Source organism: Centruroides sculpturatus, unplaced genomic scaffold (assembly GCF_000671375.1).
Source record: "Centruroides sculpturatus isolate CEXI.00-Female unplaced genomic scaffold, Cexi_2.0 scaffold327, whole genome shotgun sequence".
In the NCBI taxonomy this organism is placed as follows: Eukaryota; Metazoa; Arthropoda; class Arachnida; order Scorpiones; family Buthidae; genus Centruroides; species Centruroides sculpturatus.
Genome location: NW_019384493.1, coordinates 61692 through 87797, shown reverse-complemented (window position 1 = coordinate 87797; position 26106 = coordinate 61692). Strand labels below are relative to the sequence as shown.

The window sequence follows — 26106 nt, the reverse complement described above, 5'->3', positions numbered from 1 at the left end:
TATAAAATCTTTTATTTTAGTTTTCAGACCATTTGTTGGCAATCGTTGCCCTGGTCTTGCTGGGATTACCTGAAAGAGACTGGCACCACTCGTGGGTACCAAATGGGCTTAGTTACACAGAGTCATATTGTCCACGGCATGGTAAAACGAAATTGTTTTCTGATGACAATAAAGTCGCAGGATTTTTTTTTCTTCGATAGTTGTAAGAGATACAAAAGCCTCTTTTTTCTACTTCGAGAGAGTTTCTTTCTCCGGTTTCGTTCTCTGCTGTCCTTGGAGGACACCATAACCATTTTTCATGTAGGAGCCATTGGAAAGATGAAGTTATAAATGGCTATTTGGGATCTACGCAACAGTCGGGGAAATATTTCAGCTTGTCGGATAGTGTGGCCGCTACTGTACATTAAAGCGTTGGCTCAAATGACCATAAAACATTGAATAGAAGATTGAGTCCACTCAACAGTGATGTCTCCAGGGTCATGCAACAGACGGGGATTAAGATGGCCATCCAGTGGGCTGTGTTTATGGTGCTTAGTGACCTGGTCTTGGACCAAGCTATTTATTTTCTGCACGAAGAGGAAGGTGTGGGGGAAAGAAGAGGGGAAAAGATTTTCATCCCAAAGATAAGGGTGGTCAGTCTTCCCGGTCAGTTCACCATCTTTTAATCTCTTGTCCACTCAGCAAGAAAATGTTCCCCTGTTCTAATAACAGAGAAAAGTGTCGCCGGAAACAGGCACTGACCAGTCGGTACGCTACATTTAGCCATATACTGCAGGACACTTTTACAACAGTACCGTTCGGTTATTGTCGCTGGTGGACTTTACAGCCTCCTGTTGCCAACCTACAATTCTGTAACACGAAATGGCTGTAAGTTAATAGGGTTCGATGTAGACTGTGCAGCACGTCATAGTTTTTATGTCCTTCGCTCGTTGATGATGTACCTCGAGTTGTTTCTCCTTACTTAGTTCGTGAACAGAATTGTTCAGTATTGTTGGCTAAGAATTTAATAACTCTGTCAACCGTTTTAGTCGGAAATTGATTAAAAAAAAGTTAATTCAAAATAAATTTAAAAAAGAAATAATAATAATTTATTTTACAATGTAAGAAAGAGTCGAGAAGAAGGAAAATACTTTTATATAGGATTCGAAATTAGTGTAGGTGCGGAGACAGGTTGAAGGAAGTTGGAGATTGATCTGTGACGTAACGTCCACTCACATCCATATCAGTGAGAAATTGGGACCAAGAGGCGTACCTGACTGCTATATTGGCATCATGTTCCTCCTCTATAACGGTCTCTTTTCAGACAGAAGAAGAACAATATAAAAGTCTTTCTCGTCACATTTTTGAGTGACACGGGGTGGAGTGGAAACTCGACTTTCCTGTCAGCGTAGTCCGACAGGTAGTAACACTTGTCATAATAGCATCAAGTCAACACCACAGAAATGAATTCTGCAGGCTGAAGTTTGCCCTTCTCTCTACTCAAACTACTCCGAAACTGTCAAAGATTGAAGCAGTCTGGCTTCAATATCTAGGGATAACTGTATTATTATATTTATTCCTTACACTATAAGAAATATTTCCAAGGCAACTCTGTTTCTTTAACTCGAAATTCGGTGCAATATAATCCACCATTTTAAACTTAAAAGCATCTGCGAACAATTTCTATCACACAACATAACAACAACAAATTGAAACGCTGGAAACCATAGCAACGGGATGGGACACATCCTAAATGAAAATTAATTAGGGAGAGGGGGTAGAGAAGATGCAGTAGATTATCTACAACGCGTGTTAATTTTTCACCCTGACTTAATTACGTTTCAATGTAAGAATAAATCATATGTTCGTTAATCTGTCGTAGCTTAAATTAAACATCCAGATAGTTGTTGGATTGATAACTGTAAAATTTCCTAGCAATTGAGATTTAAGAGACGGATATATCGCTCCGTTTTGTTCGTCTGAATGGGATTACCTCACATTCGTTAGAATTAATTTTGTATGCAGAATGAGGCAACTTTTACCATGCAGCATGTTCCATTGATCAATATCGCTCCTGCGAGCGCATAAAACTTTGTTTTGTAATCCGAGCGACCATCTAATCATTGACAGGTTTCTTTAATACTCCTTTTGTTCCCGCTGCAAACTACTTGTAATTCAATTATATATTTTTACGAAAATAGGCCTTATATCTGTTCGAATAAAAGTAATTAAAAGTTTTTGATATTTTACATTCTCCGACAACAAAGCCTTCCGACGATTTATTCTCTTCTTCTAAGTAGAATAACAATTTCCACGAAAGAAAAAAAATGCTTCAAAAGCCTTTTTTTATCGTCTAAACTGTGACAATCAAGTGCCGACTCTTTCCGGACATTAATGATGCCGTTAATGCATCCAACTGGACACCCGATCCGGTGTCAGAATTATTATATCCATCCTGTTCATTGAAAATTATATCCGCTTCGTACTTTTTCACTTCATAATTCTCTCCTCAAACCCATATTAATTTCCTGAATTCAAACAATACCTTCAAATATCTAACCTGCCTAAAAATAGAAAATTCTGACCTCGTATCCTGCTTGATTATTTTATAATTCATTATAATATATAAATCCGTCCCGATTCGTTACGTCTTCGTATAAATAAATAAAAAGAAAAACCAGCCCGGTGACGTCGTTTTACGTCACCGTCGGGGTCATTCTCCCCACGTAGGGGAGATGACGCGTTGTTACGTAGTGCTCACATGACCAGGTATTTCGGGTGGCCGAAAATAGTCCGCTAAAAAGATCAACAGTTGACGATATACAGAAAAGACCTCCCTTACCAACCTCCTTCACTATTTTCAGAACTTGTGCATTTAACAAAACAAGAGAATTTATCGAAGAAAAATATTAAATTCGTTACTCGAAGAAGTTAGAAGAAAAGAAAAAAAAAAGAAAGAATTTAGGGAACTTGGACAAAATAAGGATTAGTCAGACGTCGAGACGTCTTATAGAATAATGATTTATATAAAGGTGTTTCTAATTGAATCTGGTAGGAAGTTTATGAATTATTCAACGTACGTCTTAGCTAAGTTTGCTCGCAATCCATAACTTGTATTTATAACGGTGGCCTTTACGGTATGATCTAACCGTAAATAACAATGGACAGGTTGTAAATTAGACAGTTTCAGGTAATGAGATACACAGTCTGACAGTGGGGCTGTTGAATTAAATCTGTTTTGGAGATATACGCAATCCTATTGTATCTCGACCTTAATTCTGATAATTTATTCACACGAGAAAAGACTTTTTTTTTCTCCTCCTTCATTCTTGTTCGTTCTTCTCTTCAACCGCGCAGTTATCGAGTACGTTGCCAAACTCGAGTAGTCGGGAAAAATAATGATAGGTCAAATGACACGAGAAGTTGTATGCTTCGACCTATGAACCAAAGACATTCTAGTTCGGTTAGGAAGTCTAGGAAAGAAAAAAAAAGAAACTTGACAGTGTAAATAAACTGTTAGAAAGATGAGTAGTAAAGTTAGCGTGGTTTATCTTCGAGTCTCACAAGTGGTGTGATGCAAATACCACAAATCAAGTCGAGTTGGTTAGTGCGATAACCTCAACTGTGAAGTGATTATTTCTCAGTGGAAAATTTGTTATAAAATCTACTTAAAATGCTTTAATTTTGACGTTTTTCGTAATCGTTTCCGACAGCTTTACGCCTAGGTTATTTATTTTTTCGATATTAGGATGGAGAGTGGGAATGTCACGTATCTTGCAGTTGACAGAGGACAGTTGCGACCATCCGAGCCGGTCTAGGGGTGGCCAAAATGTCAACTTTGTCCACCTGACTGATAGCTGCAGTCCGAGAGAGAGAGACAATTTACAGAGGACCGTAAACATGTCACTGGAGAAGCGAAAATGTCCCTATTGAAACAACTGAAATACGTTCCCAATTATAACTATCTATCCGATGTCCTCTCCTTATTGACAATAAATTTCCAATGTCAGACTGGTCAGCAGGAACTGAAATTCCTATCTCGACATTAAATCCGTTAATGTGTATCTGGGTTATTCTTTCTATCCGACTTTGAATTGGATGGTTTTCTATAACCTATATCGTAAAAATATATCGATGTTATGTGACTATTTTCACAGCCAAGTCGATACAAACTACTAGAAAACAACTGCATCAGCATATTCGAATGGGGTGAAAGAAGACAATTTTTCATCAGACCGAATCGATATTAAAGTTTAAAATCTATAAAAATCTCATTTAAAAATTTTAAAGTTCTCGAAAAATAATTTTAAGTAAATTTATAGCATAATTTTTGAGTGACAAAACAAATGCGGTCGACTGCAGCTGCCATCACTTTTTTACATATTAAATTTCACTGTTTGAAAAAGGAGCCGGGCGGTTTATTCCGTTAAACAATGCATTGTCAACAATATTATTGACTAAGGCGAGTTGCCAAACTCGCAATATATTTATATATATAAATAATGACAGGTGTAAAGCATTAATAATGAATAAAAAAAATTCTATTTTACAATATTCTCTTACAGGAAGTGTTCAACAAAAGAATTGGGTGTAACTTAAATTTTCTGTTAGCAGTCCCTAAAATCCCTATTTTTTTGGGGGGCATTGTTTCCATTCCTTCCCCATCCAAGCATGGAAAGCCTCGAAACCCACATGACGTCATCAATGACAGGATTGGTATCGAGGCGGAAATGATATTTCCTTTCCCTCTCTCTGGTGTCGAGTTGACAAGAACACAACTTTGTTATTAGTTGTCAATCTAGGATAGGCTAACCTATCAATCACGTGACTGATTGACACGTCACGAGCAGATGGAAGTGTGGCGCCGCTATGACATCATCCGTAACCCCCCGTTCGTGGTCACTTCCATTAGAGGATGCTTCGGAGCAGAGGGAGAAAGATAAGAACTCGCAACTATTCCGTTATGAATTTAAAATTTAAATGTTTTAAATATATTTTTTATTTCTTATATATTCCTATTTCATCTTTCTTCCTTAAGAAGAGATATTGGAAAGTCTATATAACTAGTGTCAAGTGTCGGGAGCATCCGGAGGAGAAACCAAAGGTCAAGGGAATACACATCCTCTATCATTATGACTGGATATCAAAGCTATATTGCTTTCGGAAAACAGATTTATTTACCCAAGGTCCAGCTAGAGATATTGAATATTGTGGCGATTACATCATAAACCCCTGAATAAAATTTATTAGTTTACCGGTATCTTGCTTCTCTCTTATTTAATAGCCGAAAGAAATAAAAAAAAAAAAAGTTGGAGTTTCTCGAATTTGTAGCTTCATTAATTGAAGTAAAAGCTGTAGTGAATTATGTCCAATGCTCTTTAAAATATGGAAGATGTTGATGGAGATACGTCCGGATTGATGTGTTTTCAGAAAGCATAAAAACTCCATCACTTATTCACTTGCTTGGAATTTCACGTCTTTTAATCAACGACTCGTCCATCTTATCGGGCGTGTTTACCAAATCGTTAAATTTTCCACGAATATATATATAAGCAAATCTTATAAATAGAAAGCTTATTTTAAACTGTTGGCGGCGTTATTTTTTATTATTTATTTTTTCTGTTTTTTTTGTTTTTTTAGAAAAGTTGAAAAACGCGATTTTCTCCCCTTGACAAAAACTGATAGTTTCACAAGGTGAAGTATTCGAAAGACAAACACATCTGTACCTCAATCACATTTATTGCGTAGAGATGAATACCTTAGCTTCCCGCTTTAATACATCACCGACTGATAAATTCCTCGACTTTGCATCACTCAGAGTATTACCAACTATGGAATGTTACACATCGTAAAGGTTAATACCACTCGGAACTCCTCTCGAATGAGTGGCGATGCCCAAGCGTTTTTTCTCCCCCTGTAAGAAAAACACTGACAAATGTGTATCTATATCTATATATAGATATATAGATATCAGCCTATTGAATTATAGTGTGTTGTTTGTAGTGTTGGAGTGATTCCAATTGATTTTTTTTCCATTCGAGCATTTGCCATTGTCTTGAGGGATCTCTAGAAAATTTGTTCTGGCGCCTTGTTTTTGTCTTGTCGTTATTGTGACTCCAAAGCACTTTTTCGAATTATGGCCGAGATTATAGTCGGTTGACGATTTTGTTCTTGTCGTTTCTTTTTTTATTTTATTTTTCTCCCAAGATAATTCGATTAGAGAGAGAGGGTGAAGTTAAAGAGGAAGATTTAATGATGAATAGGATGCAGATTAACGATCAGATTCATTATAACACTGGAACTGATTATAAAAATGCCTAGTTAGAGTTGGAAATTAGTAGAGATGCCACCAATAAATTCTATCTCTTGTGGATAGCTAAGACAAGGCACCGCTTTGGACACCCGCAACTTTGTGTCGAACACTTAATGGAACCGATATTTCGTCCCGAATCTAAGCCTTGCTGTCTCTGATCCCGTCTTGTCTGTTGTACATCTAAGCTGATTAGCTGAAATGTCCAACTAATTTTGTGTTGTACGATCTACAGCCAGCTTCTATACTGATTATCCAGGATGCTCCCGAGAGACGTGTGAACCTTACGTTGTCCTTTATTGAGTTGCGATTTCCAACGAAGTGTAGAGGTAATAACGACACAAATTTGTTTTCCCTTCTCTAACGTTCATTTTGTATTAACGAACACCTGAAAGCTTGTCTAAATGAGCCGTAATTGCAAAGATGTGTCAGTCTTCAACCCTCCCTCAAGAATTCTTTCTTGAAGTCAAAACGGATGCTGTCCTGGCGGGAAATCACTTCCTCTGACGTTATTAGTTCGAAGTAAGCCGACAACAAATTAAGTAGTTCTCTTATTATATAAGAAGGGTTTTCATAATCTTATTTCGTCAAAAGCTACAACTTTACCGAATCAAACTGAATGCCTGATGTAATGTTTATGTTTTGTTAAAATGTAAACGCTCCGCGTTAGCAATTTCTGAGAATCACTAATGTCTTTACAATCTAAATATTTTCCTACCAGATGCTTTTAATCTTATTCCTCCGTTAAATTACCCCTAAAATCCAAACTTAAATAATTCGTTTCAGCATCTTCCTAAAGTAGCATTTATCCATCTACTCGTGCCTTCTTTTATATATATATTTTCAATTTAACTTAAATGTTTTTTCATTAATTTATTCATTAAGACGTAAGTGTTTTTATAGACCTTCCACTCCGACGTACTATACATGCCTATAGGTTAACTGGTAGGGGCAGCATCCATAATTGTTGCCAATGGAAAAAGTGAGGATGAATGACGTTTTTCGGAAATCACTGGTTGCTATGTAAAGGTTTCCTGCTTGGTGAAAAATAGTCCCCCGGTGAGTGCAGTCCATAGGGATAGCGAATATTGCTTTCCCTTAACGGACTCGGGAGCGTATGTGATGACGTCAGGGACCGAGTCGGGGGTTGGCATCATAGGTATACGTCATTTCTCGGTGAAATCACTGGACCTAATGATTTTCTATTATTGCTTTTATTTAATTTACTAAAAAAATGACAAACTTTTAATGCGAAGAATTTGGAACTCGGGAAAGAATTTGAAATGTTTGTAGTATTATGGATATAGGAATGGCGATAATAATTATAGTGCGAGAGAGATGAAAAGAGCATATTGGTATATCGAAAGAGCAGTTTTTGAGTGAAACTTTCTACTTTCTGGGAAACATTTCTATAGTTGTGTTTCCGGCAATGCAGTAGCTCTATCGAGAGAAAGTGAAACCGAGTCGAGAAAAGTTAAGCTTACATTTTCTTCTCTCAATTCGAAAATTGCCTTTTTCCTTTACTTCTTCTTGGAGATTTTTTTAACTCTGTCCGCTTGACTTCTCAATAGATATATTTACAAGGCGATGTTAGATTAAAGCCATTCAGAGAAGATACATCCTTCTCCGAGAAGAGGATAAAAAAACTAGTAAATATTCATTCCTTTCACACTGTGAAGGGGTGGGTGTTTTTTTCCCTTGTTCGGTGGGTCTCCATCTTCTCTCACTTTTTTATCTACAAAATAGTCACACAATCGAAAAATGGAAAAGAAGACAATTTATAGATTCCTTCTGGAGCGATGGAAAAAAATCGGATATTTCAGTATTAGTGAGAGTGGTGAAGACGGCATCTTGCATTTCCGCTTGGTTATTGATGGAAAGCCAACTTTTCTTTCTGGCGCATTACGGCCGGCTAGTACGACCTTATTCCATGATTGACTCCGCTTGTGTGGCACGCAATGGCGAATATTAGTGATAAAAAGAGGTTGGCCAGTAGGTTGCCGGCCCAGCCAATCTCTCTGATGGATTGCTGACCAGGGACTGAATCTACGAGAGAAAGGAGAGGGCCTAGCCCTCTCTAATGGCTCCATGTAGTCTTGCCCGTCTATCATTCCATCAGAATTCCATTGGGCAGCAGTTCTCTGGCAGACGGTCGCCGTTTCTGCTGTAAACTCTAACTGTAATTACTGAACCGACGCAGACCACCTTGTGTGAAATGACTGGGCACATCTCTAGAGAGTACTAGGCCACACTTCCCGTGTGCGGGAAGTGGACCTACAATAACCACTGACGGACAAGCGAGTGCGCTATAATTGCCGGAGCGAAAGAGAAAAAGGGTTTTATATCCCAGACGACGGTTGATGTAGTGCCCCTCCGTTCGTTTCCCCTTCTCTACTTCGGCCAGTGGAGTTCAAATTGATTTCTCCCCTAGCGAAAAGTAGGTCTTGGTAAAATCGATAAGAGAACCAGTGTCCATTACTTGGACTGCCAATACGGAAAGGAGGCAGCAGATACTACCAGATTTTGGCTGCGGTAATCCGGTAGTACCAGACGGCAAAACACCGCTACCATATTGCCAGCTGTTACATCCCATAATTTTCCAGTTCGAGTCTATTGACGTCGAATATCTTCTTGTCAAATGTTTGTAGTGTCGTGTTATCTGGACTGATAGGAAATCACGTGGTTTCATACGTCATTCGGTGGGTGACATTTATTCCGTCCATCAAATGTATATGTGGATTATATCACGTACTTTTCTGACCTCGTTTTATGTCTCTGCCCCTGCCATATTACGTTTTGCAGCTTAACTGTAGTGAAATGCGGTGAAGTGTGAGATTAGGGGCAGGGCCGCCGTTAAATACTACAGCGTTGAAATAGAATGAATACTTTGTCGACAATAAATTTAATTGAAGCTCGCCATGGCATTCTCCATGCTCAAATTACATTTTTCTTTGTCTTTCCTTAATTTGCATTCTGACTTCGCTCCTTCTGACATTCCCTAATTGCTATTCATTTTAAATTTCTAATAAAATCGATATCTCGAAGTATTTTATTCTAACGTTGGTGTCAGTGCTCTATCGTTAAATAAAAGACAACACCTCTCTCTGTGCCAGTGCATAACTCAAAGTGCACTTGTAACTGAAGTAAGCTCCCATTTTATATTATTCATTTGGAAATAGCGAGAAATTCTCATTCATTTTTCTAGAATATTTTAATTACTTCTAAGATTTAAATGATTTTTGTAATTATTTAATTTTAGTTTATGAAGCTGTTTTAATAATGTTAATAATATGTGAACTAAATTGTTTTTTCTCCACCAGGTCTAAACTCAGGACTGAAAAGTGACATAGCAGGAAAAGATGAACATGTCTGTGGAAAATGCAGAGCCGAATTCGGCGATTTGGGAGACTTCATTTCACATAAAAGATACTGTACTAGGAAGCGCCCCGTGTTCCTGTTGTCGGATGAAGTCTATGACGAACTGTGTCCTGGAAAGGATAGTCCGATTCCTCGTATTGCATCCTATTTGGAATTGGTGGAAGAAGGAATTCTCGAAACAGTTCAAACAGACGATAAACCCGAATCTCCAGAAAGCGAATATACGAGTATGCCGAGTCTTGTGATGAAACGAAAACAATCCTTTGGGGAAGAGGCACCGGTTGATGATCCATCGTCCAACTTGTATAGGAAGAATCTAAAAAGGAATACCTCCTTATTGTCATCACTACCTCAATTTCCATTCGGTCAACTCTCTGATACTAATGTTACTCTGGAAGCATTAGAGAACACACGTGTGGCTGTGGCTCAATATGGTACCGATGCTACTCAACTATCTCATATTACAGCTCTTCAGTCGGCGCTGTACGCGTTACAGCAACAGCAATTAGTGCAAATTCAGGTTATTCAACAATTACAGACTCAACTCATCGGATCATCGTCAACTTCCATCCCTTCGACGACAACACCTCTTACAGGTTCTGCTGCTCTCACTCCACCTCAATGTGGAGAGAATACTACAGTTGCAGTAACTACTTCCACAACATCAAGGACTTTGGGTAGTAGTAATGGACTGGTCAACACAACTTCCAATACCAGCAAAACCGGAGATAATTTGACAGATGCCTCTCACCCTTTGGCACCACCTCCACCTTTACCGCACGAACCTAATACTTTGGAATTATTGCAAAGGCACACGGAACAAGCTTTGCAGAACACCATGTCTGGTGGTTCATTTCTGTTAAATGGACTTAGTAGCAGTACAGATATATCCCGATATTGTAAAGGAAAAGACTCTGAAGGCAAAAGAGACGGAACAGATGAAGCTTTTTTTCGGCACCGCTGTCGCTTCTGCGGAAAATTATTCGGAAGCGACAGCGCCTTACAAATTCACATTCGCTCACACACGGGAGAAAGACCTTTCAAATGTAATGTTTGTGGTAATAGGTTCTCGACTAAAGGTAATTTAAAGGTGCATTTCCAAAGACATGCGTCAAAATATCCTCACATCAAGATGAATCCGAATCCAGTACCCGAACATCTCGATAGTCTACATCCACCTTTAGAGCCTCCAGATGACAGAAATAAAGATGCTCCCGATTTTGATCCTTTGCAATCTAATATTCCATCAAGTATTGCTGGATCACAAGGACACGAATTAGAATATAAACTGGGAAATGGTTCTCCTGACGACGTTACCTCTCAAGATTTAGGCTCTCCAATCCAAACAACGAGTCTTTCTCCGAACGAAGCTTCAAATATGAGTGACGCGAGTGATGCTTCTGCAGATGGTTCTGGGATGGAAGACAATATGGATAAAGATTCAGAATTCTTAAAAGGTGACGAGGACGATCAGCGAAGTTTCACTTCAACGCCAAAGGGAGTCGACGATCGCAAAGATGATGACGCTAGGAGTGATGATGAAAGAAAACCCCTCACGGGTATCGACAATAATTCGAATGTACCATCATCACTTTTACCTGCGTTTATCAACACGTCGACTCCTACTTTTCCTTCTTTTCTAAATCCCACTTCGTTCTCTCCCATATGTTTTCCTAGTGTACCTACTACGCCCACAATTACTACAACAGCATCAGGCACTAATAATGATAATATGGGGATTCATGCCGATCCCGCATTTTATCAAAATCTGTTACCAAAACCTGGAAGCAACGACAATTCCTGGGAGAGTCTTATGGAAATAACTAAAACTTCCGAAACATCCAAATTGCAGCAATTAGTTGATAATATTGAACATAAATTAAGTGATCCAAATCAATGTGTTATCTGTCACAGGGTTCTTAGTTGTAAGAGCGCCCTTCAGATGCACTACCGAACACATACAGGTGAAAGACCCTTTAAATGTAAAATATGTGGACGTGCGTTTACTACAAAAGGTAACTTGAAAACGCATATGGGAGTTCACCGAGTAAAGCCTCCCATGAGGGTACTACATCAATGTCCTGTGTGTCATAAGCAGTTCACTAATTCGTTAGTCTTGCAACAACATATTCGGACACACACAGGAGAACCAACCGACATGCTACCAGAACACATCATTGCCAATGAAATCAAGTCCCAGTCGTTACTACAAGCATCTTTTCCACGACCGATAATGTCATCTATGTCTCATCATCAGACCAGTCCAGTGTCTATGGCGACAACAATACCTATAGGCACAAATATGCAATCGAACAAAGGCATGGATTCACAAATTTCAGATGGCTCTCCGAGCCCTGTTATGACTAATGACAGTGTCATCAAGACTACATCGTCTACGAAAGATAACAAATCTGAAGATAGCGAATCATCAAATGGAGAAACACCTCCTGTAACTGCTGCTGAAGACTCACCACCTATTACAACAGTTATGCCCACGTTGACGCGAAGTATCTCTCCTGCTTCCGACAGAGTAATTCCGGCATCAGATAGAGTAATCACAACCTCTAGTAATTTTCATTCTCCTTATACGGCATCTCTAGTTGCCTTAGAAAATCACGTCAAAGCTATTAATTCTACAATTCCTCAACCTTTGCCATTTTCTCCATTTGGACTTGGCCTGCATATGGGAAGTTTCTTACGTTACGACGATCCTTCGAATTATATGAATCGAACATTACCAAAAGATGGTAATAGAGATAAGTCTCCTCCTCCGTCAAATGCTTACTCGCCTTCTCCTTCAACTAGCCGTGCGGGATCCGAAGGATCAGGTGATGACAGATCGACTCCAGGATCTTTAAGGAAAGCAGATTCGCCATCTTCAGTAAATCTTAGTCAACCTGTAGTTACTTCTAGCCAATCTGAGAATGGTGCGTTGGACTTAACTCCTAGAACGTCTATTCTTTCAAAACCAATTACTTCGACAGCAGAAATAGCTATGTTTTCTCCTCTTAGCGGGTTACCCTTTCCGCCACCAGGTAATAGACCTAACACGACATGTAAAGTGTGTTTTAAGACTTTTGCCTGTAATAGCGCATTGGAAATCCACTATAGAAGTCATACCAAAGAACGACCATTTAAATGCACAGTGTGCGATCGAGGATTTTCTACAAAGGGAAACATGAAACAGCATATGTTGACTCATAAAATTCGCGATTTGCCTTCTCAGTTATTCTCAACTGAAGACAACAATTCTTCGACATCTGCACCCACTACACCCATATTAACCAATACAACAACTGACTCAGGTACCAGGCCACAGAAAGAAATGACTCCACCTAAAGAAGTTCAATCCCCCACAACCCCTAGTCCTAGCCCTAAAAAACCTCTGAGTGAAGGTAATACCATTCTTCCTGCACCGAAGAGACCACCGGGTATGCCAAAGCATATGTGTAACATTTGTAACAAGCCGTTTTCTAGTGCAAGCGCTCTACAAATACATATGAGGACCCATACCGGAGATAAACCCTTCAAATGCACTATATGTGGCAGAGCATTTACCACTAAAGGAAATCTCAAGGTACATATGGGCACGCACATGTGGAATAATTGTAGTTCTCGGCGAGGTCGAAGAATGTCGTTGGAGCTACCGGGTCTGCCAATAACACCAGGTAAACCTGGAGATATACCACCGCCTCGCCCGGATATGTACTTTCCATACTTACCACCTACTTACGTAAATGGTATGAATGCACCGAAAATGAACGAGATCTCAGTGATACAAACCGCAGGGGTGACAAACGGAAACGTTGTGTCGTCGATGAACATGAGTCCTGCAGTCAGTATGGCGGGAGAAGATCAATCCAAGTCTGATCACGAGAACAGGCAGTCGCCAATTTCACGACCCAACGATCTTACCTCGGCCCATCGTCAAGAATCTCCTCCGGCCAGTTGGAGTTGGAAGATAGCTTGTAACATCTGTAACAAAATTTGTTGTTCATCCACAGAACTCGAACTTCACGTCCAATGTCACTACCAACCGGAAGGGGCCAAAGATGAGGGCAAATGTATTTCGGGTGAAAGGATCTCCACTTAAGTGTATAGTAGGCTATGAAACAGATGACTCCGTTAATTTGTTCCTACGTTCTTGCTAGTCTAAATTGTTGTGGAGGAAGAGTGCTTGTGGCTGAGCACAAATAAACGAGCACTGTGCCGTTCGGGAGTCACAACAAGGCAAAAATCCGGGATGGAATCCATTGGAAATAATAGCCTAGTTGAAAAGAAATAGAATAGAAGGTAGATCTAAGGTAGTGAACCTACTTCATAATTAATGTTCTCGATCCATCGGTATCAGACGGGATGCCCGCAGCATACCATAGGTAAGGAGGAGTGTACAGTATGGAAAGTGCAAAATGCTTGTAATGGCAGAACGGGTTCGTTGCAACCGAGTTACCACAGAATCCCAATGGCATACGGTTTCTATTGATATCCGTCTTTGTTTGTTTTTAGAAGTAACCCTTCAAATGGAATGTTCAAACAGTAGTGTGATGTCCCCATTACTTCGTCAGACTTTTAGAATGGTCAGGCCTTCCTCAAAGCGATGTTGTTGTATATGCAAAAAAATAAAAATAAAAAAGATTTAAGCTCGCGGTTGCACAACCCAAGGAGTGGTCATATCACTGTACAGGGAGTCTCAAGGGTTGCAGCCGCGAAGCAATTACTGGATTAGAAAAACTGTGTAATGCTGTGTAGTTACATCTCATCAACTATTTGTTACTGTTGATATGTCCCATAAACGGGAAGTCCCGAATCCCATCATGTTTTATTTAAGTATACACTCATACCAAAATTATACACGAAACGCATTTCATACACGGAATGTCTTCCGACAGTTATCCATCTTATCCCCGACTGTCCGGAATTATCACGTGTTAATTTTTTTCGGTTTTTTTAGTCCATCGTCACGCGTGAAGACAACGTGACAGCGATCACCATTTACTTACACATCAATCATTGTCATTCAGGTCTTTGTAATTTATTGTATGCATGCTCTGTCACATTTGCTGCTATGTTGTACGCTTTACAGATGAGAAATGTCATCTACTATATCTGGCCTGTCAATTGAGAAATTTTATCCGAATTTAATCCGACCAAAGCAAGGATCTGTTTCTTTTTTTTTTCTTTTTTATCGTGAGAAAACTTACCACTCATCCTGCATACACCGTCTTTCAGTATACATCGACATGTTTCTCGGTTGTTTTATGTTTTAAAGATTAAAGCTATATATATTCAGTTTTTTCATTCTCAAAACTCACAGTTCTATTTTTTAATAAGCGGTTGGGGTTCCAGTAGCTTAGACACTTTTAAGGTGTAACTATTCCATCGTCTAGGTTACTAGAACTCCAGCTAAATGTTTATTCCATGTATTATTATTATTATTATTATTATTATATATTATTATTATATACTGTTATGTTGTTTACTATTGAAAATCATTTTTTTATTGTTTCTTACTTATCACAAAACCTCTGGTCACTTTAAGGAGATTTTCATGGTTGTGATAGTGACAAAAGAGGATACACGAATCATTTTTTCCTAAGTTTTTAGTCCATATTGGACAGTGGGGGGGTTGGCGTCGTTGTCGCTAATATACTAAAAAAGGACACTGCCGATTTTTTATATTTTCTTAAAACAAAAACTTTGACGCCCGTAAAATTTTTTTAAGTTTTAAATATTACACATGGTGCAGTGTTAAGATTTGTGGGGGTAGAAAGGGGGAAGACAGTCGTTGGTGATATGACAACTGTGATATGTTCTTCCTCGTCTATGTTTGACTGTCCTTACCATTTTATCACCCACTTACGAAGGGATTAATAAAAACTAATTAAAAATATTAACGCGAATATATAATTTTTCCTTTCGTAGTAAAAGAAGGAAGACCTGAAAGTATTTAAGGACGAAAAAAAAAAAAAAAAATGTTATAAACCATTCCACTCAATGCAGGATGCTGAGGAGCAATTTACGTACCGATCCTTGCTTAGGAAGGAGAACGAATAAAATTCTCAAAAGAAGCGAAAAATCTGTTGTGTCCCTGTACATATTCTATACGAGACATTGTTATAGGAAATGTGTGTTGATACTGTCGTATAGTCATCAGCAGCTTCAACTGGTCTATGTCTACGATCTGACCTCTGTTCGTTTTGTATTTTCAGTGGACTTTTATTATTATTATATTATATTATATTATTATTATTATTAATTATTATTATTATTATTATTATTGGTTGTTTTTCTGATGTAAAAGAGTCGGTTGCCACTTCGTCGTTCAACAGACCAGGAGAACGCTATTTTTGTAACAATTGTAGCTAAGTTGGACGATTGTCGTGTGCGACCGGCTCCCCAATAAAAAAGAAAAAAAAAAAAAAAACAAAACCTCCATCAAGCTCTTAGTTTGGTGCATGATAAAAGAAGACGTTTATGATTCCTATCCTCATCCTCAACTGTTTCTTCTGTTGTCCTGATGCCAGTTATTCCGTTCCTTCCAAGGAGGGATGTGTTAGACTAGCTAGCTTTCTATTTTTTCATACCAAGAATTGAGAATAAACGTCTTTCTTATGACAGGCGATATTGTGTTATATGTCTTTGATAATAAACATTTATGATATACAATCGAAAAACTTCTAAAAATAAAAAGAATATTATTAATTTTGATAAATATCAGAACCAAAATTTTATCAGATTTCACACTATTAATAACAATCAGTTAGAGAGATACAAACAATATATTTAATTTAATTTAAATAATAAAACATAATTTAAATAATTTTTATAAATTTATTTCAAAAATATAATTATTATCGAATAATGATAATAATAATAATACAAAAAAAACAGCTTTCTTTCTATAACAGCGGGTTAAATCGCTAGAGATTTGCTGAGCTTTTATAAAATTTATAAATCGAGTATTTCTGTATAAAAAATTTATAAAAGTTATTTTTTCGTTTTAATAAATTTAGTTATATCTACATAAGCTTATAAAAATATATAAAATGAAATAAAACAATTCTTTATAAATATTACAATTTTCAAAAATAAATTATAAATTTATTTACCTAACAATGACTAATGAATAAAGTCCGGAAGGCGATAAAATTTAACAATATTTAAACGAATAATGAATGTAAAATATTATATGTCTTATTCATCCGGCGGAAATTAACATATTCATATTAAAAGCAATAATTCCGTAAGCGTGAATGCATATACATAATTACTTATGGAAGTGTGTACTCGTAATTGTTTATTCAGGGTACTTCTCACCCCGAAAGTAACCCTCCAGATAGTGCAGAACAAAGTTTCTGACTCAAATCAATTACTATTGGCCAGTGGTTCATGTTATCCCCTCAGTCAGCCATTGGTACGTGAGACGAATCTTGTAGAATAGTTTATTATTTTCTTTGCTCACTGGCCACTACAGCTCCTCTTTTCCCGAGAGTATTATGATGTTTGTAGTGCCTACAACTAGATATTACGATTGGTCAGTATTCTCCACCCTCCGTTACTATGGTAACAGCCTCCGGCAGCATGTAAAAGCGAAAGGGTCAAGGGGGAAAAAAAAGATTTCTGTTGAAGGATCTTCATTCTGCATTACAGTAAACTCTTTTCTTACCTTTCTGCTTTTTCAGAAATTTTGGCACGAACGAAACTGCAGGCGTCTAACGATTACGTATAAATCAAATTAAGTCTTTCGTCTACACCTTAAACTAGTATCGATTAGCACTATCGACTCGCACCCATTAAGAAATACAACGGTGTTACGTTAATATGGTTAATAACAGGTGAAAAATAGCCAATGCGGGATGTTGCACGCCTTCATAAATGGCATCCATGACAAATGTGAGAAGATAGTCAAGCAAATAATTCTTTTAGTTGCTTCGATGAAGCTAACATTTTCATCAAACGTTTGACAAGAAGACAAAGTACAGAGCTTTCTCTTCTGATAAGAACAACTGGCAAAGAAGCTTTTGGATATTGCCAATAAATTCCCTCCACCCAACAACACCTAACCTTGCTTTAGTAAAAATAAAATAAGCGGTTATTATTATGTAATAAATCGGTAATTGCTACCTATATATTTTTAATGAATTATCTACTCATTATTTTTTAATAACGTTAATAAATCTAGATTACAAATTATCTCGAGTAAATTAAAAAATATATGAATAACATTACTTAAGGCAAGAAAAGAATTTGGTTCCTGCTGAGTGCAGCCCATCACTAACAACCCCGTGTGGTCCCTACCCAAGTATTCACTTCAGAACGATGTTATCCAACACATCATATAAATTATCGAACTCTTGGGGACATAAATGTTACTGACGGAAATCGGCCACTTGTGCATAACTTCCTGGGGATGTTTATTTAGTCTCTCCAGCTGATCGATTGGCTGAACTTGTCATTGAGAAAATAAGACGGATAGATTAGTTAGTTTCGACTCCACAAAACATAGTTCCAAGTTTTTTATAGACTTTAAAACCTTCAATCTTCACAAACCTCATCAACACAGATTTATTAAGATCATTATGCAATTATCTCTGCAGGGAAGCAACCCAGCAGGGTTATCCCATACGTTTTTAATCATTAATCGATACGATACTCAAATTTTGCTACTGCGACTAATGTGGAGGGTGGACGTAAATATCAATCGGAGTCGATAACAGAACCGAGTGGTTGATATTCTCACCCCTTGTATAACCTAACGGAATCAAAACATAACTGCACAAAAGAGAGCATTAAGAAGAGTCATTTTGCAGGAACATTTGCACCATTGCTTGACGTAGAAGTAAAAATTAGGTGTGATTAAGGTCGACAGAAATGAGTGCAGATATATCCCTACAATCAAGTAAGGTGGGGAGGGGTAAATGTGGTAATGTGAACGTCCTAATCAAGATGTTTGATGGTAAATACAAGCTTAGCAACTCCGCCCTCTCTATATCGACAATTTGTACGTCGTTTTTTCTTAAGACAAGACGTCTAGTGACAAGAAACGTTGTCGTCAACATATAATTATGAGAAAAACAGCATCATTAACAGACGAGGGATACTGTTCTTTTTTGTCGGGAGTAAGACTGAATTCATTAGTAAAGACTGCAGCGTTGTGACGTACTGTACAAAAACGCGTTCTATTAGACAACGATTGTACCTAGACTCAGCATTGATACATCATCAATCATTTAGAGTTGCTGGCACCCCCACAATTAGCCAATCAGATAGGGTGATTCTAATTGCAAAACTAAAGGTATAAACTAAACCCGTAGAGCCTCAAACAGTCATTTTTTCTACATACCTTTTCATCTTTCTTAACTCTTTTTTCCGGCAGAAAAATTTTAACATTTCATCTTGCTTGTTTTTCCACATTAAATTATTCAACAAATGATTTATCGAAATCGAGTAATCAAGCCAGTTTTTACACCGTTAAAAAATTTATAAAGTTTTCATGCTAAAATAAATAATTAGATTACATTTGGAATTTATTTTTTATTTGCTTTTTTAAAGAATAAAAATAAATAAATTGTGATAAAAAATTTGGAATGTAATCTTGGAAAGAAACGGGCGGTTGGCTTGTAAAAGCAATTGTAAGAAATGGTCAGTCATTTCTTTATTGACACTTTTAAAGGAAGACCCAATTATCCATATTAAAGTAGTCTTGGGCTGATAAAAACGGCGCCATGTTCCTCTCAGTCGTCCGCCATGATGTATCGCCTGTCACGTGACCTCTTGTGGCAATAGTCCGAAAACCGTTTTCATCGGAGATTGAATTTGAAATTTCCCCTGCACGAGATCCCGCGAGAGTGTTTTCCAGTGAAAAACTTTGCCTTGTGTTCATTTTTCACGTCACTGATGTGGCAACTCTGAATTCGTCACTAGAACTAGCACATCACAAGATGCAGTATTGGCTTCTAACACGTCTCTGCTCTTTAAAAACTCCGTTGCACTCCAACTGCATAATAAACAGCTGGGATTTACTTTTTCTTTTGCCACGTTTCTCTTTATATACCCGATAAATATAGATGTAGCCGCGTAACCAAACAATTTTTACATATTAAGTAAATTAGATTTGGTCGAAAGTCGAATATTGTAAATCGCCAGAGACTTTATTACAATTATCTAGCGTGGAAAATTTACATGGAATTTCCTAATGCCGAGAAGAAAGTATAAACTTTGATTTCTAACCAGGTTGATCCGTTTCCATAATGGCGAGGGAAAGAAAAAGCAATCGCTGGAATGGAAGTTAAATAGAAACACGACTGGGATGAAGTGGATAAAAGTGTTTTTATGACGAGTGGAATATCCAAAAACGGAAGATGTAGAAAGTAGAGAGAGATATTCCTATTTGTATTTGCAGTTAGCCATGCGGATCTGGTGGCAGTGCGCTAAACGGCCGTAATGGCCAGCGCTGACCCCTGGCCAAGAATCAATAGAAAGATCGATGAGGCTCGAGTAGACTGGAAGGTGCAGTCGCCTGGACAAGGGATGAGCACTTCCGGTCCATATCCGTTCACTGTCTGTCTCAGATTCGGATATAATTTTCCTGTGCCTCACCATAATACACTCGCATGGCTGACAATCATCTACAGCATGCTGGCTATTAAGAATTTCCTGCATGAATCGCCATGGATTTTGTTGATTTGTGTATTTGTGGTATTGGCATCTTTACGCTCTGTTGCATTAACTCATAAATAAAGTTTTAACTTTGATTTCCCCTTCGCGTCGAGTGCTTATAACGTTATACGACCCAGACGTAGCGCTAAAATTATATTTAAACATAACAGAAAATTAATTAAGAAAACGTTGCAGGAAAATAATAAAACTAAGGAATCTTTATTACTTTCCAAACTTTAAAATTCAGGAAGATTTACACATTTGTCAGCTTTAAATTCATAAAGTCACGAATAAACATCCCGTAAATACTTTAGTACAGATTAAGAAACGGCAACCTGATGTAATTTACTTGTAATTACATAAGAAATAATTAAAGAATTACGGGAAGAAGCCCGAAGATTATACATTAACAATAATTAGCTTAGATCCAAATAAGAATGCTGAAATTATCAAACATAAATTATCGAAAAAAAACTAAATTACTCGAATAATATAAAAAAATAAAAATTAAATAAATAAATTATCCGCATGATATCAAAACTCTACAAACGATAATTATTTTTCTTTCAATCGATAAAGCCATTACTATATCTTAAAATGCCGATTGATACTCCTTTTTTTCCTTATTTCTAATTAAATTATTATGATTTACAATATAAAATTTTCAACTTTTTAATTAAAATAATTCTAAATCGCCATTAAACGTCGCTTATTTAACAATTGTGACGTCGATAACTGTATTATCGTAAGTATTTGTGACGTTTTAAAGACAATAGTAAATAATTGTGACGTCACATATACCTAAACTAATTTAAATATTTCAGTGTTTTTTTTTTAAATGTTAGTGCATTTTAATCCGTTTTTAACATTTTTTTAGCCGAATTTTAATTTAAAAAATGTGTATTTTTAATATCTTTTTTTTTACAATAAATGAAATGACTTTATTTAATAAATAAAAGCGAAAATATCGCGAATTAAAAATTGAATTTATTTTTTTAAACATTCGCTAATTAATTTCCTTTAATTTTATACCCGAACGCTTTTAAATAATTTAAATTTGCATATTTAATTAATTCGAAAATTTTAAAGTCATTATTATAATTTTTATTGATTTAAAACGATCCGTATTAAATAGGCGATATAATTTAATTTCGAGTCATAATTTATTCTAGAATCGTGTAACACGCTTAAACTCCGCAGTAAATAACAATTAATTATTATTATAACAATTAAAATTGTTATAATTTGTCTAAAGAATTAAAGAATATTGTATTTATCCGGTAACATCTTCGCTAAAATATCGATTGTTTAACAATTTAAAGAGCGCCGTATAAAATCTCTCTTTAATTTTAATTATCTCGGGAGTAAATATATATAAAATTGTTAACAATATTTATATCGGAATTAGCAATTGTTTATTTATTTATTTTTTTTACGTATAATATTTACGTCGGAGGCGTATCGGCGATGAAGATGCCATATTGGAATTAAGTCGAGTTGTAACGCTTCACGCTGCTTTGTCAACGGTAAAAAAAGAGAAAAGATAGTCAAATGTGAATGCAATCAAGCAATAACTATCAAGAAGTAGGTTTGGGTGAAGAAACGACGATAAACGTAGGTGGTCTGTGACTTACAACATCCATGTAGACAGGTTTCTGCTAATTAACAACAATATCATACAACACCAAGTTGAGAATTTGTACGCGCTGTTGGTCATGGTTACAACCATTTCCTGGAAACTGTGTATTCCGTGGTCATTGTCGCTTGAATTACTGTTTTTATGGAAATTTTCTGTAGGTATACCGAACAGGTGACACGTCTTTTTGTTTAGTCTGTCACTCATCTGCAGGTTGATGACTGAAAACTCTGATCATTAAGCACTTTTTTATATAAATTATTTTCTTAAATGTAGAGCAAGTTAACAGATTAAATATCAATTAACCGTTTTGATTTTATTACTTGTTTTTAGCTTGTCTGGAAAAGAGAAAAATTCGCTATTTTTCTTGATGTTTTTATAGATTATATCAATATATTTAAGCGCTTAAGATGATAATTTATAAGTTTTTCTTACTTTACTAGCATTGGTTATCGATGCAGTTTGTTTAATGATTAATGACTACCAAATTTTTCGCTTCTGCTAGCTTTAGATTTTTTCGATTTTTAGTTTCTCTTTTCCTTTCTTACTCTCTCTCTCTCTTTCTCTCTCCCCCTTTTTTATTTTTTTAAACGGTTTCCTTCACCACCTCCAGTTAGAAGGAGTGAGATGAGCTCATTTTTAAATCGCTTAAGCGAAATTACGAAACACAAATTGAGCCATTATCCTCTTACAGATTTATTCCTCAATAATCGATTAATTGAAAAGTAGCTAGTGTCCCGCGGCGATTTTCATAATACTCATTCATAATGACGACGTTTTAGCGAGGGGGCAGAAATCTGTTTTCTGCCAAAAAGTCGTTCTTTTACTTCTATATATATATATAAGAAAAGAATCAAGAGGGGGAAGAAAAAAAGACAAAGCACTTTGCAAACAGTTATCTAATCTGGGACAACATTTGTCACGTGCAGAGAGAGATGAAGGGGGCAAGAACAAGAAAAAAAAAAAAGAAAAAAAAAGGCGACCAGAAACTGGGAAACTAATAACAACACTAAATAAACACAACCTAGCCAATGAAATGGGAAAATCTGGTATTGATCTGGGTAAATGTTCTGTTTTATTAGAACCCCCTGTTTTTGTCATTTTCATTTCGTAAAATGACCATTTTCTGTTGCTTGTACTCATATCTTGTACGATGCTTACTAAAGTATCTCTTGTTGATTTCTGTTGAGACATCTCAAATAACGAATACTGAATAAATGAAAGAAAATTTCGAATAGATGGTAAAGTTCTCTGTCAACAAAGAATATTGTGTGTTGTAAGAGAATCCACATCGCTAAAGGGACATTTTGATAACAAGAAATGCAATTTCTTCCACAGTTTATGCCTTATATCATCTCCCATATAAGTCGTTTTTATTTAAAAGTGTTCCAAAGGATTAGCAAATATTTGGTCATACGTTATATATTTATGCTATTTTATCTCATTTCTCATGTAATTGCTCTTGAAATTTTAAGCAGGGATGACCGGTCGAGTTTGTTATCCACACATTCCTTCTACGAAAAAATATATTTGAACTCTCATCTGTACTGAGAGCTATTAGCAAATTGAAAGATTGTAAAGTTTATTATCTAGTGACAATTCTAAATGTTTACACAGTTTGTTTGCCTAACTCTCTTTGAAATATGCTTTTATAACATTATTTATGTTTATTTAATTTTAAAACCAGAGTTTTACTCTTTTTTAAAGTTCAAAAAATACCTTTAATCATTCATAAACATCCTGTTTTTTTTCATCAAATTTACAAAATAATAATAATAATAATAATTTTTTAATATTAAAAAGAAAATCATTACACTCATTTTTAAATTCTTTACACTCTAAATAACATGTAAAATTATTGTTATTATTTAAAGTTTTATCTACATTTTAACACGATATTTAATGTTCTAAAATGTGTTTATCTGGAGAATATACAGTGTGGTGGGGTAATTACTACATATATACACATATATTATCAATCTGCTGCCATCTGTTGAAGATACAGTAAAACTTTTTTGTAATTTTAAGCTAAAAATATAAATTAATATATTAATTACGCGTAAAAAATCATTTAATAACAATAAAAATTGCAAATTTAATTATAAATAATTGCATAAGATGAGCTTTTAAACTTCGATTTTAATACAGGAAATCGTACACGTGACGAATATCGTAGATATTTATAAATATTTGTAGAATTTTCGGCATTATTAAGAAAAAATCTTAATCATATTAGCATTTTAAAATGGTTCTTGCGACAAATATTCCATATTATTTAGCCTAATATTAATTCTCGAATTTTATTCTTTTAAATTCGAGATTAAAATCGTTTNATATTAAACTTTGAATAAAGAAAAAAATATTTTTTGTCAACATTTTTTATTATTTTTATTATTTTTTTAAAATTATGTCATAAATATTTTAAAGTCATAAATATATTTTTTTCCTATAATTTTATTTTTTCATTTAAATAATAAATTTAAAAATATCAATGAAAAGATCTGTCAGCAGAGGGCGATACCTGTTGAGTCACGTTGTTTTTTTTTTTTCCTTCCCCGGAAATGTAGGCGTGTTTGTTATTGTTGTTTTATTTTATGTTTTATTCTATATTTTATTCAGTTGTTATTTTTGTCTTTTTAATAACTTAAAAGCTTTATACTTTTACTGTTTATAAATTTAAAATTTGTTGAATTTACTTGTAACTGCTTTAAAAATGATAAAATGAACGAAGGATCTGAAGTTAGAGAGAATAGGAGTGAAAGCAATATCAGATATCGAATTTTCAAGCATGTAACCAATGACCCAGGTGATGTTGGATCGCCTCTACCAGAAGATGATGATGAAACACACCATTTCTTTGCTAAAGTAAGATTTATGTATTATGCTATGCAACATTTATTGCTAATTTCATGCTTTTTTTAAATTTTAAATGACTTTATAACATTTTATCTTTTATAATTAAATTATTTACAGCATGTTAACTCTTCCAATAAACATTTAATGTCTGAATTAAATTCTTTCATTTAGAATTTGAATATTATAAAGATTTAATTTGCTTTTACATCTAGCAAATGTATTATATGTAAATAGTTATTATTTATAAATATTTGTAGAATTTTCGGCATTATTAAGAAAAAATCTTAATCATATTAGCATTTTAAAATGGTTCTTGCGACAAATATTCCATATTATTTAGCCTAATATTAATTCTCGAATTTTATTCTTTTAAATTCGAGATTAAAATCGTTTTAGAGGTCCTAACCATTAGAATAATCATCTCTTAAATCACTGGCACTATTATAACAAAGCTAACTTATTGAATAAGATTGCGCTTGATAAAAAAAAATGAAGTCGGCGGGTCGTCGGAAGTTAAAAGTTCTTTTATCATGCTAAAATGTGATAAAGCTTATTGCTCAATCCATAAAGATAATCACATGGGTGATGATCAATCTCCTCTTGGCATTTAATTATCGGGATTAAGAGAACTTTATAGGATGTTTTAATCAGTTGATAATTAGACGATAAATTCCGTTTCATCTGCATATAAAGAACGGAAAGAAACCTTTAAATGGCGTCGAACTATAAATAAAAGTTTAAATTAAAAATTTCTAACAATATTTTAATTGCAAAGTATCGCCTTTTCTTTATATTTTCTTCTAAATCGGGCGGCAACGAAATTATTTCTAAATTTTACTTATATAAATAAATATAAGTAATCTAGATTTGTATACGAAAAGCTAATAATTTTTTAAATATAATATTAATAATTTAAATACTGTTAAAATAATTAATAATAATTTAAAACTTAATAAATATTATTCTATATTTTTAAGTTTTAAAGGTTGAGAATGTTAAATAAATCTTAAGTCGTGTAGGGAGAAATGAATTTTCTAAATGCTGCCATCTAGGGACTGTTAATTAAACTATTCGATTTATTTTTATTTTGTTTATAATTTTAATCTAAGAACATTTTGTAAACAATTTTTTTTTGTTAAATCTCTGTTTTTTTAAAGAATTACGTAATAAATTATAAAAATACAAATGATTTTATTTGACTTACTATTAGAAATTTAATTATAAAATAAATTTTTTTTAAATACGATTAAATATCTTAAGATTCATTTATATAATACTGAAAATTATA

At 35.3% G+C, this 26106-nt stretch overlaps 1 protein-coding gene across 2 annotated transcripts in view; it reads left to right on the top strand.

The window, feature by feature from the left end:
- The window catches only part of LOC111621842 (sal-like protein 1), a 58990-nt gene extending 42869 nt beyond the window's left edge, over positions 1–16121 (top strand). For both annotated transcript variants that reach the window (XM_023364106.1, XM_023364105.1), the window contains exon 3: positions 9610–16121. In XM_023364106.1, the coding sequence (XP_023219874.1) occupies positions 9610–13760 (4151 nt within the window). In that variant the 3' untranslated portion in view covers positions 13761–16121. The remainder of the gene's footprint in view (positions 1–9609) is intronic.
- The last annotated feature ends 9985 nt before the right edge of the window (positions 16122–26106 follow it).